A 13,075-nucleotide genomic window follows, 5' to 3' on the forward strand; every position below is an offset into this window, starting at 1 on the left:
TGTATGCTAAAATATACTGAACAAGACCATCGAATATTAAAAAGATTTTATTTGGCCAGTTTGGCTGTTTCCATACTAAGTGGGGTAAACAAGGGCATTGAATATTAAAAGAATGTTATTAAGCTAATATGACTAATTCCATGCTACACTATGCTAAACAAGGCCAATGAATATTAAAAAGAATTTTTTAAGCCAATTTAACTGTTTCAATACCGAAATTTTCTAAACAAGGCCGTTGTTTTAAGCAGAAAGTTAAAACATATCTCATGTTTGAACTAATTTTTTTGGTCCTGGAAATTACTTTTTTTCTTGTCCTGGGAACGGTCTAATCCTGGTTTCTTTTTGGTCCTGGAAATTGTGCTATTTGAGCTACAGGCTAGTAAAAAAAGTTTATAGTTTTTTTTTGGAATTTCTAATTTTGCGAAAATGGGGGCTATTCCCCCAATTTTCTGGTTGACATCGGATATCCAGTAAAACTAAAGTCTAAGCTACAAAACAAGAAAGTGATGCATAAAAAACAGGCTTGATTCCTTGAAAATGGTAAAAATTACATTAAAATACCTTTTTTTTGATGGCTTAATGACTTAAACTGATCTTTGTCATACTTGAACAACAGACAAAATGGTTTAATTTCCTTCAGCACTTCCTTTTCTTTTATTTAATTATCTCTGAAATATTTTTATTTAACCAAATAATGCATTTCGTAAATTCTTGTTAGTGGGTGTTTTAGAAAATAAGTAATAATTTTAGAACATCAAAAAAAAATTTAGTGGTAAAGATTCGAATAGATTTTATGAAATTTGGCAAACGTTAAGTCGGTCATTTCCTGTTCCATTTCCTGAGTATATAAAATCAGAAGATAATCTTTTGCATAATTTTCTTTCTTTTAATTTAGATTTAGAAAATAATTTTGTATAATCTTTTGCATAATTTTCTTGCTTTTTAAATTAAATTAAAAAATGGACACTTCCCGCTTTTTGAAGGTTATCGTCAAATATCAGAAATTTTAGCAAGAATTATTTCCAGCTTATGACATAAAAAATGGTCCAAAAGAAAATTATATAAGAAAAAAAGTTATTAAAACAATATAACAATGCTAAAAATAAGAAAATATAATAATAATAAATAATAATATATAATAAATAAGAATAAAATAAGAATTTAAATTTTTTGAGGTTTGGTGGCTAAAAAAGACCGTGTCTTAGTTGAGGGAACTACAAAATGTCTTTTCAATGTTTCGAAATTTAAACTTTTTCCTTTGTCTATGTTCTATTAATTTTTCTCTACTCAAGTTATTTATTTCTCGATTGATATTTATGTTCTTATTTAGGCTCAGTGTTTATTTGGCTTCCTTTTTGCTGCCTGGATTCTTCCTCTTTGTATTTTAAGAATTTGCCATTATCGAATATTGGGTAAGTTTTATCCTTTTCAGTATTGTCCTTTTATATCCTTTAATCCTTTTTATATCCTTTAAGTTTTATCCTTTTCAAATAGATCTAATAAATAAAATGAAATAATGGTTGGTATTACCAATCATTATTACCAACAGTAGGTTTTATTATAAAAACTTATTACCAACTTGGTAATAGTTTTTTTCTACCAGTAAAGAAACATGTCAAGATATACCATGCGCTTCCGCGCTGAGCATTCGGTATTTCCTTCTATAATTACTTCTTTTACCTTAATGGTTACCCCAATAGTTATATGCTTACCCCCCGATTTCGGTATTTCACTTCTTTTACCCCGATGGTTATATGCTTAATATGTGCTTAGTTGAAAGCTCCTCTATGTGCTTCATAAAAACTAGGTCAAATAATACCTATTTGAAAATAGAAATCGCATATTTCTGAAATCGCCAATAATATAATAATAATAGAACAATAATAATAGAAATCGCCAATAATACCTATTTTTGAAAATAGATCGCATTAGCAATTCTTATATCTGAATTTAATTGAAAGAAACAAGTTTTTTCTAAAGAAAATAAGGAGCAACACTAAAACTTAAAAGGAACAGGAATTATTCCATATATGAAGGGGTTGCCCGCTCCTCATTACCCCTCTCTTGACGTTATAATGATGATAGAAGGTAATAAGCTTACCTAAGCTATGGATGTCAGGTGATTGATTTTTCTTCTAACGATAATTTCGACAGGATCTGTGCCTGTCATCATTAGGTTAATTCAAATTTCTTGCCAGAAAGTAAAATCACTAAATAAATAAAACTAAAAACACTGAACAACACTAATGATGAGCCGAACCTGGAGTTATTGTTGTGCCATGGCCCGAATTTTGGTAGAGGCGTTGATGGCTGCTGTCCTAGTGGATCTTAAAGAGGCTGGGCCTTTAGGAAAGGGGTGGAGTTTTTTGTGAGTTTTCAATTTATGGGTGATTGGTTCCCAAGTTTTGCTAATATGAAACTCACCATTGTCTTTATTGATGGCTGGTTTATTTTTAGTAATTTCCAAAGCTTCTCTGATTTTCTGCTTTAAGAGTTGTGGGACAATAGCAATAAGTTGGGCTTGGTCAAACTTAATGGAGTGGGAAGGGTTTTCAAAGATATGATGGGCCAATGCAGAGAAATTATCTTCCTCCTTTAGCTTTGTCTTTTTAAGGCAGGCATCAATGGAATCAGCATGTTCTTTTAATCGGTGATGTAGAGGTCTCATGGTACGACCTATATAGGTATCACCACAACTGCAAGGAATCTCATATACCCCTGGTGGATCTGAAGTAATCTTATCCTTGCCTTTGTTCAAGAAGGAGGAAATAGTCCTTCCAGAGGGAAAAAGCACCTTAAAGCCAAGTTTAGTGAATTTGGAGCTTAAAATGTCAGTAATGCCCTTGATAAAAGGTAATGACAAAAAGGGTTTATCATCTTCAATATTAGACCTAAAGAACTTTTTTAAAAAGGTTCTGATTCTAGTTACATGACGTTGTGTTTTAGAAATCGTTCTTAAAGAATTAAGGCAAAAGATCGAAGTTTAGCGTCAATAGTGGGGTATTGAGAAGGGGGCAGCCCCCCTCATGTACGGAATAATTTTTGAGCGTTCGAAGTTTTAATGTTGCTTCTTGCTTTCAATAGGAAAAAACTTGTTTTTTTTGCTTAACTGCTAATGACTTTTCAAATAATCTTGGTAAATCCTCCCCTCCCTCCGTGGAAAATCTCCCCCGTAATTTTTTTTTTACAGAAACTCTCCCATGTAAAATTTATCCGTCGGGATATTGCCCCCGGATATTTCCATCCTCGCTGCGAATCCCTCCACCAGAAAATTTCTTCCTTACAATTCCACCTGAAAATATTCCTTAGCGTGCTTTCATTTGAATAAAATACTTGTTTTTATTTAATTTCTGATTCTTTTCAAAGTCATGTAGGAATCCTCCCTGTTTGGAAAATATTTCTGGGAAATACCCCCTCCCCCACGGAAAATTTCTCCTGCAGAAAATTTATCCATGGAGAATTTCTCCTGGTGACATTTCCCCCATGGAGAATTTGTCCTGTTAGATCTCCCCCCAATGTAAAAATCCCCCAGAGGATTCTAATTCCGCTGAAAATTTTCCCCGGACAACTCTCCCAAATTATCTCTACATGTAAAATGGGGTCACCAACGAGAAAGTAAGACAAATAAAACGGATTTCGGATTCGAATTCTGGTGAGTTTTCACCATGTAAAATTTCTCATGGAAATTTCACCCCCGGAAACTTCCATCTCAATGGGAAATTCTCCCTGTAGAAAATCCATCCCCTGAAAATGTCGGTACACATCCCTGTAAGAAAAGGCTAAATATAAACAGTGGGCAAATTTCATAACTTGCGGCCCTTCCTCCAGAGGTTCTGGGGGGTTGTGTCATTTCAAAGGAATAGTTATTTTACTTTTCAACTACACTGAAGAAAATGGCTATCTCAAAATTTTGATATGACTACTTCTGGGAAAAAAGGAAGCTTAGGAATTTCTACCTGGGGCCAAATAGTTGAATTTTTTTGTGTGCCCAACTGTCCTAGCTTGTAATTGCATGTTTACTTGCATAACATTCGAGGCAGATAGAAGGCCCTAGTAGGCTTTGGACCTCTTATTCCCCTTTGTCATTTCAGTCAACTTGTTGTTCAACTAAACATTCAATTAAATTTTTATTAGTCTAGCAAATGTCAAAGTTTATAAATTGAATCAATGGCCCCTCATTGCAGAATGGCCCCATTTTGACTTTAGACGCTTTTTTGCCTCTCATTCTAGGCAAATTAACGGTCCTGTGTCAATTCTAAATTCTTGCTTTCAACCTGCCTTAGAACATAAGTAGACGTCGCTTGTTTACCACTCATTTTCAGGTAATCTAATGGTCCTATGTCAACTTTAAATTTTTGGCCAACCTGCCTGAGACTCTAGGCAGGCCTGACTTGCTAAAAGATAACAAACCATGTATTGGTACAATAGGAGAGGCACCCGCATAGGCAAATAAATAATAGGCAAACGAATAATAAAAACACTGTAAATAATAATATTCCTAGGCTCACAAACATCTAGATGGGGTGCGGACGTATGTACAAGCATAAAACACATTTAAATCCATTTTTCAGTATAAGTCCAATTTTCTAATATATTTGCCACTCTCCCGACGTACTATTCAATATATTTCCCATCTATCAACTATATTGGAAAATTTTCCATTATAATGGAAATTTTTCATTATAATGGAAGAGCTGAGCGTGCTGAACCTGAAAGAACCTAAACAGAACTGTTCCATTTTAATTAAAAAATCAAGGGATATTTCCCTCCAATATTTTTTTTTTCACTTATAAAGGGCACTAGAACTTTAAATATCGTTTCGAATGATCCTTCTCCCAATATTCTAGGAGAACTGGTTCGATACGATCACCCATGAAAAAAAAATAATAATAAGATAAATACGCATCCGTGATCTTTCGTCTGGCAAAACATAAAAAAAAATTCATATTGTTTCAGATAGGAGCTTGAACCCTCTACAGCGTGGTTCTCTGATACGCTGAATCTGATAGTGTGATTTATTGATATACTTTTCGTTTGAAGCTTGATTTAGTATATAACAACCCGAGAGGCGCTTAACAAAGCCTCACATCATGTTCCCGCAGGCAACCATTGGTTTCCTATATATTATAAACGAATATCTAAAAAATAAGAAGTTATAAAAGAAATTGGGACTCAAAACCCCGATATTTCTTTTAAGCCTTTATTTCTTCCATACAACTTCCTGAATAGTGAAAAGTTTGTTCCTAACGTGATTACTTGTTCGGCTCAATCCCAAATTATCCGATCTCTTAGGCACTAATTCAGCCAAGTTCGCTTCTATTATATAGGAACAAGAAATAGCTGAGGATTAATCTAGGTCTGCATATCCTGTTAGCGGAGAAATGGCAATGATATTTAAATTTTACTTATCATGTTTTAGTGCACTCATTATTTGCTGACTGGAGGATAATAGTACTTCCAGTGGCTAGTTTCTTTGATGAAGTAGTCAAAGAGGTGAAAGGACTCAATGATAGTCTATATACCTCTATAATTTTTGGCACTGAAACTGTTGTTTTGAAGTTGGAGTCTATTAAAGTAAATTACAAATAAATATTAGCTAATGAGCTAATAACACAAATGGAACAAAATTGAACTTGAGTGGAATCTATTGTAACTAATGCCATTGCCTTTTAGTATCTTGTTGGGGAAAAAACTACTAATACTAGGTCGTGGATGTATCCGGGGGGCATGGGGGCTTGTTCCCTCCAAAATCCTACATTTTCTAGAACTTCAGTGTGCTTCTTATTTAAAATTTTACATAGAACTGGTTTTTATTAGTTAGTCCCCCCCCCTCCCGAAAAGTTTCTTGGTATGTGTCTGTACTAGGCGGCAATATAAAGGTGCCACAGCCAAGCTTGATCAACAATTCGGCATAACTCTGCTTCTTAGGAAATCGTGTCTTCACTGTGTGCCGAAAAATATGATGTATATATTTGTAATATGTATTATATATCGATTTGCAATATTTTTGTTGGATCTTACTCTATGATCTCCCGATACTGAGATCTCTTTTAAATATAATCGGTCCATCAACGAAGGTGAAAGAGACATGACCGATGGTCATATTTAGCATGTCATAGCTAACCGCAAGAGGTGCTAAACTAAGCTATATTTACTTTAGCCATATGACTTTGGAAATTTCCAATACTCTTCTTTTCTACGTTTATGATGTTTTCTTATATTTTTTTTTAGGTGGTGCGTTTGTTAAGCCAAGACTATCTAACGATTTTTTTGGACGTTTGGCCCGAAATTTTTGGATTGCAGCAGCAACCGATCGTATTTTCATATTTATTATGTTGGGCATGGTTTATCTGCTAATCGGTAAGGCAAATTCTGTATTATTTACCTATAATCAACATTTATGTGTTTGAAATAGTGTTTCAGTGCGTGGAATAGAATAATTGACATTTAACTTTCATAAAGTACCGACTGGAAGATTTGAAAAGGAGAGCTACTTTACTTAACTTTATTTATAGGTTTACAGAGACACCTAACATATTTATTTTTGCTGTAGGATAGACCAGCCATGATGAAGATTAAATACTTTCAGTTTAAAGCCTATCCACCTCAACTTTACGTAACCTTTGGCAAAATCATGCCACATATTCAGTTAAACGCCTTAATTTTACAGTTTTTTTAACCTCATCTAGTCCCTGAACAAATTTATTGAGGCAAAAATATGCCTCACTGGCATTCCATCCTGGTCTTGGGCATCTTAGTTTAATTCATTCCGAGACCCTAGCATTCATATTATCATAGAAAAAATATCTTCTATTTTTAGTCCATTTTTAAAACGACTTTTTTTTTGTATTTTATTTTTTGTCTAAACATCTTTGTAGTGATAATGGCGCAGATCTCGTTGTAACGAGAACGGTTAACGTTTTATATAACGGTTCAGTTTTATATTTGAATTTGCCGGTAAAAACTAGGCTACATAAACTTTTTACTGATGTAATTACAGAAAAAATAAGATGTGTGTAGCAATAGCGCAAATAATACTTTTTCTGAAAATGTTATATTATGTTTACTGACAAGTCCTTTGTGTACTCATAGTAATCAAAAAGAAGAAATGTCTATAAAGTTATTTCGGTTCCTGTATATGTAGTCTGCAAGATTCATTAAAAAACTTTGAATCAGAAGCAAGTTAAAAAGTGTTCCAATCAGAAGTGAAAGCATACAGTTATAGAAGCAAGTGTCGAGCAAAATGTTTGACGCATTTTGCCTTTTATACCCCTTCCAATGTTGTTGAACCTCGAAATGTGTCTTGTGTCCATGTCACATTATAGTAACAGGTGTCCATAAAATTAAACTAACGCACGACCGCTAGGCTATGTATTCCGTATTTTTCGAGTTGATTGTTCAGCTTTCAAGCATAAAATTTGTGATTGACCAGTGTCTAGAGTTATTTAAAAAAAACTTTGAATCAGAAGCAAGCTAAAAAGCGTTCCAATCAGAAGTGAAAGCATACAGTTATAGAAGCAAGTGTCGAGCAAAATGTTTGACGCATTTTGCCTTTTACACCCCTTCCGCTTTTGTTGCATCTCGAAATGGGTCTTGTGTCCAGGTCATATTATAGTCACAGGTGTCGAAAAAGTTAAACTCGTGCACGACTGCTAGGCTACATATACTGTTCATAATTTCTCGAGTTGATTATTGTTCAGCTTTCAAGCATAAAATTTGTGATTGACCAGAGTCTAGAGCTATTAAAAAATTTGAATCTGAAGCAAGCTAAAAAGTGTTCCAATCAGAAATGAAAGCATATTCCTATGGAAGTAAGTGTGGAGCAAAATGTTTGACGCATTTTGCCTCTTATACCCCTTCCGCTTTTGTTGCATCTCGAAATGTGTCTTGTGTCCAAGTCATATTATAGTCACAGGTGTCGATAAAGTTAAACTCATGCACGACTGCTAGGCTATGTATACCGTTCATAATTTCTCGAGTTGATTATTGTTCTGCTTTCAAGCATAAAATTTGTGATTGACCAGAGTCCTGGCAGTGCTGGAGTCATCCTATTTCTGATTACTTGTGTTTTTGTATGTTTACTGACTTGGCAGCCTAAATTGATAATTTTTCATAAAAATTTCTTAAATCAGGCAAAATTTGTGAATTTCCTAAAAAAAAATCTTTTTTCAGGTCCATGGTTTGTTGGCGAATTGGCAGACGGTCTCTATGGTGTCATTTTCTTGTGGGGAACTTTTGTCGGCAACGTATATCAACCTGGTTCCTTGTCATATTTCTATGGGGCCACACATGTAAGCTTTGAATATCATATAATTTTTCCTCGTCTTTTCTCTCTTCCTCTCGGGGAGTCCTTCAGACCAACCCTTTAGTCCCTACATTGAACGTGCAAGGCCAAGAGCGGGAGAGAGAGTCGTTTTTAGTCAAATGATAGCTATACTTGTATAAGAAAAAGACGGAATACGTAGTGAGCAAGAATTAAGAGTTTGTAGAGGAGAAAGAGTAAGCACCGCATAAAAAGAGACAAGGGATAGAAAACCGATTGAAAGACCTAACCTAAACTAAGGAGAAGCCACTCATCTTCCACAACAACGTGCTCTTTACGCTAAATTTTTTTAGTACTTAAAAAAAAAACTTCTTTTTGCTCTAATTAAACGAACATAGTATTTCTGGAGTCATTCTTAAAGGATTGGGATAGAATTCAAACTTTAGCGTAAAGAGCAAGGTATTAGGGAGGAGTAACACCCCTCATATACGCAATAATTTCTGTTCGTTTTAAGTCTTAATGTTGCCCCTTACTTTCAGTTGAAAAAAAACTTTTTTTTTATTTAATTTCTGATCGTTTTTTAAATATTGCCAGGAAATATGGATACTGCTCCACGGAATAATTCCTCCTCCCCAAGGATTTATTCTCTAGACAATTCAATCCTGGTGAAAATCTAAGCCGGACAATTATCCTTAACATCTCCACGCGTAAAATTGAATTGGAATAGAGAAAGCAAGACAAAAGAAGAATTTCGTATAAGAATTCTGAGAAATTCCCCCAGTAAATGAAAAATTCACCCTCTGGAAAATTATCTCCGTGGAAAATACCACCAGCAGAAAATCCCCCCAAACAAAATGTGTGCATACTTCCCAATAACAAATACTATGCGCAAACAATAGGCAAATGTTGTAAATTAAAGAAATTTCCTCAGAGGCTGTGGGAGGTTCATGATATCCCCAAAGGCATAGTTATTCAGCCTTTCAACTATGCTGAACAAAATGGCTATATCAAAATTTTGATCGGACGATTTTGAGGAAAATAGGCGTGGGAGGGTGTATTGTTGCCCTCCAATTTTTGGGTTTCTTTAAAAGAGCACTAGAACTTTTAATTTCCTTTCAAATGACCCCTCTCACGATAGTCTAGGACCACTGGGTCGATACGATCCCCCCTGGAAAAAAATAAACACGCATCCGTGATCTTTTTTCTGGCAGAAAATAAAAAATTTCAAATTTTTTCAGGTAGGTGCTTGAAACTTCTAGGGTTATTTTTATGCTGAATCTGATTTTGTGATTTGCATTAAGATTCTATCACTTTTTATTTAGGGAGTGTTTCCCCCTTTTTTCAAAAGCCAAGCAAATTTTCTCAGGCTCGTAACCTTTGACGGGTAACTTGTTGAAACTTATATATTTGAAATCAGCATAAAACTCCGATTCTTTTGATATATTTATTGCTATCAAAATTCCACTTTTTAGAGTTTCGGTTACAATTGAGCCTGATCGCTCCTTACTTACAGTTCGTTACCACGAACTGTTTGACACGATAGAGTCATGCCGAAAACGAACCAATGAATGCTGATCGTGTTGACGGGAGCCCAGGTTCAACACGTTCAGTCTGTTCTAGAAGATTGACTTTGACTCAGTCCAGGATGAAATCTAGAATCTCAAATTTTTTTTGTTACACTTGTTAAACATTTTTTTTCGTTAAACTTGAATAATTTCAAACGAATTCTCTTTACCTTCAAAAGGGTTCGTAAATAATTTCTAAACTTGGTTTAAACCTTAAAACGTTTTTTTTTTACTTTTACTTACACAGGATATCCATGTTGCCACCCTTACAAAACACGCTGATCTATTTCTTATTCTACTCTTAGGCTTCTTTCAAAATGTGTTTGCCTAAGAATCATACGAAAGTTCTTAAGCCGAACTGGCCAGCCATGACAACAAACAACAAAGAGCGATAAAACTCAACAACAACAACAAAAATATCAAACGAGACTGCGGCCAGTAAAGACAAAAGAGATGAAAGATTAAAATAACGCGGGTATTTCGCCTGTATCTTAACTAGGCGTCCTCAGCACAATATAAAAAGAAAAAACACTAAACTAAAAACAAATAAAACCCACCACTAAAAATAATAAATACAATTGTCACTACTGATCCACGTAGGGAAAAGAAGTTATAAGAGTTACTTCAATGAGAACATCAAAGCAGTTGCTTTGATGTTTTTGAGTTCATTTGATGTTTATTTGTTTTTAGTTTGGTGTTTTTCTTTTTATCTAGCCGCAGTCTCGTTTGATTTTTTTTTCGTAATCATATCCTTCACAGTTACACATCTTTAATTTGGCCTCTATTGGAACATATGTATCTTGTTTAGTTTTGTGGCATAACTGATGAAATTAAACATAGGATTCGCATATCTATAATTGCTCCCTCTCAATATTTCGAAAAATACCTTTTTTGGTAGCTGTATAGAAAAATAACTTTTCTTGGTATTTTTGTTGAACAAAAAGTTGCCCCCTCCCTATGTTTTGTAAAGTAAACCCCTCCCCTCCACCGTATTTTCTTGAATTCACACCACTGAAATTGAGGAGTGCTTACCTACACCGAACAGAACAAAGGCTGGATGTTTTCCAGACTGTCCCGACTTTGGAGTAAAAAAAAAAAAAAAACAACAAAAAACTGTTGGAAGTCAAAAAATAAATGTTCTTGAAATTAATATACTTCCATAAGTTTTTTTTGTGCAAAAATCAAAGCCCGAAAAAGGGTCGAACAACTCTTCCCTCCTATGTTTAGAAAACACTTTTTATGCTACAATTTTCTACTTGTAAGATTCTTTCTTTATTTTCTTTGTAGATTTTATTCTTTGCAACACCGCTCCATTTTATTGCAATTCATCGAACAGGACAGAGGCTGGATGTTTTAGATAGTGAAGTTAAAAGACCGGGTCTTTTTTGGACGGCTCTTCAAAACTTACCTGTCGTTATTCTAGTCGCATTCCAAATCATGCAGGTATGAGATTCTACCCTTTTCTTGAGAAATTTTGATATTGGATTGGCACCTAGTTCATTGCTGATTTCAATGTTATAAAGGCCATGGATATGTTTCAAAATTGCAAGGATACTACATGGACAAATTTATGTAAATAATCAGACAAGCGTTTTAAATAGCAAGGAACAAGGTTTGGGAAAATTGTGACTGACTTGGCATTTGAGAACTAATACGAGTTGGGGCTATTTGAGCTTGCTGTTCCATTATAGAGCTATTCTGCGCTGGACTATGCTGGATCATTTGCGGAATGAATTTTTGCAAAAATGAAAGATTTTTTTGCAAAATATGCTATTACTTAGTTGCTGACGTTATGATACATAACATGATCCCAATCACCTCTAAAGAAAACGTCTTTGTCAGATTATCTTTAGTTTCTGGATTTTCAGCATTATGCTTAGACAAGAAAAGGCCCTTTCATTGCCTACCTCCCTAAAAATGAAATTCATATATATGGTACATTTATACTTTGCTGGTCATTTAAAGCTAAAATAGCTTTAATGTCTAAATTGAAGTATTTAAGCTGCATGTTATCGTTCTTAATTTTTATGGCACTTGGTATTTACCAAGTGGGACATAGCGATCGCAAATTCTGTCGGTCCCGGTTTTGCTAGTTTAGGCACTTTCAGATAAGCTAGTACGGTGAAATTTGGCTGGCGCATTAGGGACCAGACCAGATTAAATTAGAAATAGTTTTTTTCCCGATTCGACCACCTGGGGGAGAGGGAAGTGGGGGGACGGTTAATTTGAAAAAATTTGAAAAATGAGGTATTTTTAACTTACGAACGGGTGATCGGATCTTAATGAAATTTGATATTTAGAAGGATATTGTGTCTCAGAGCTCTTATTTTAAATCCCGACCGGATCCGGTGACATTGGGGGAAGTTGGAAGGGGAAACCTAAAATCTTGGAAAACGCTTAGAGTGGAGAGATCGGGATGAAACTTGGTCGAAAAAATAAGCACAAGTGCTAGATATGTGACTGACATAACCAGGCCGGATCTTTGTCTTACGAATGGGTGACCGGATCTGGATGAAACTTGATATATAGAAGGATCTTATGTCTCAGATACTCAATTTTCAATTTGAACCGGATTCGGGGACATGGGGGGTTTGAGGGGGGAAATAGAAATCTTGAAAAACGCTTAGAGTGGAAAGATTGGGATGAAACCCTATGTCCGAGGGCCATCCTCACCAATACAAAAATATATAAGAAGAAAAAACTTACAACAGGATAAAATCAATAAAACAGTTCTAGCATCCTTACCTCAGCGAAGTTCAACCAGGAATTCCCATGATTAATGATTCATTAATGATATGAATTATTTTTAATTACGAGATCAGCAGCCAAAGAAGCAAGGCTAGCATTAAAAACGTGTTTTCTAAATGATTCTCTTTCATTTCAATGAATTGCCTCGTTTCTTCACAATTTATTTATCAGTCCTGGTTGAACTTCGCTGAGGTAAGGATGCTGAGACTGTTTTGAAAAAAATTAATTTTAGTTTTATTGATTTTATCCTGTTGAAAGTTTTTTCTTCATTCTAATTTGTTTCCCACTGTCTTGAGAAATTCTCTTTTGTTCTTCTTGTTTTTGGTGTTTGCAAAATCATGATTCGGACTCGGCGAATGTATAGAGCTACTAATCCAGTGATTTAAGTATCTTGCCCATTTGGTGTAAGTTACATTAGTAGGCTTGTTTCAGAGGGAACTTATGCTGTAACACAAGATAAATTTGAATTTATTTTATTATTGAAATCCAGAAACGCATA

At 34.7% G+C, this 13,075-nt stretch overlaps 1 protein-coding gene across 1 annotated transcript in view; it reads left to right on the plus strand.

The window, feature by feature from the left end:
- LOC136030548 (transmembrane protein 62-like) overlaps positions 1–13,075 on the plus strand; it is a 100,889-nt gene that overhangs the window by 63,894 nt on the left and 23,920 nt on the right. The window contains exons 10-13 of the mRNA XM_065709599.1: positions 1,331–1,412; positions 6,232–6,360; positions 8,173–8,291; positions 11,116–11,271. Of these exons, the coding sequence (XP_065565671.1) occupies positions 1,331–1,412; positions 6,232–6,360; positions 8,173–8,291; positions 11,116–11,271 (486 nt within the window). The remainder of the gene's footprint in view (positions 1–1,330; positions 1,413–6,231; positions 6,361–8,172; positions 8,292–11,115; positions 11,272–13,075) is intronic.

This window comes from Artemia franciscana, chromosome 8 (genome assembly GCF_032884065.1).
Source record: "Artemia franciscana chromosome 8, ASM3288406v1, whole genome shotgun sequence".
Taxonomy (NCBI): Eukaryota; Metazoa; Arthropoda; class Branchiopoda; order Anostraca; family Artemiidae; genus Artemia; species Artemia franciscana.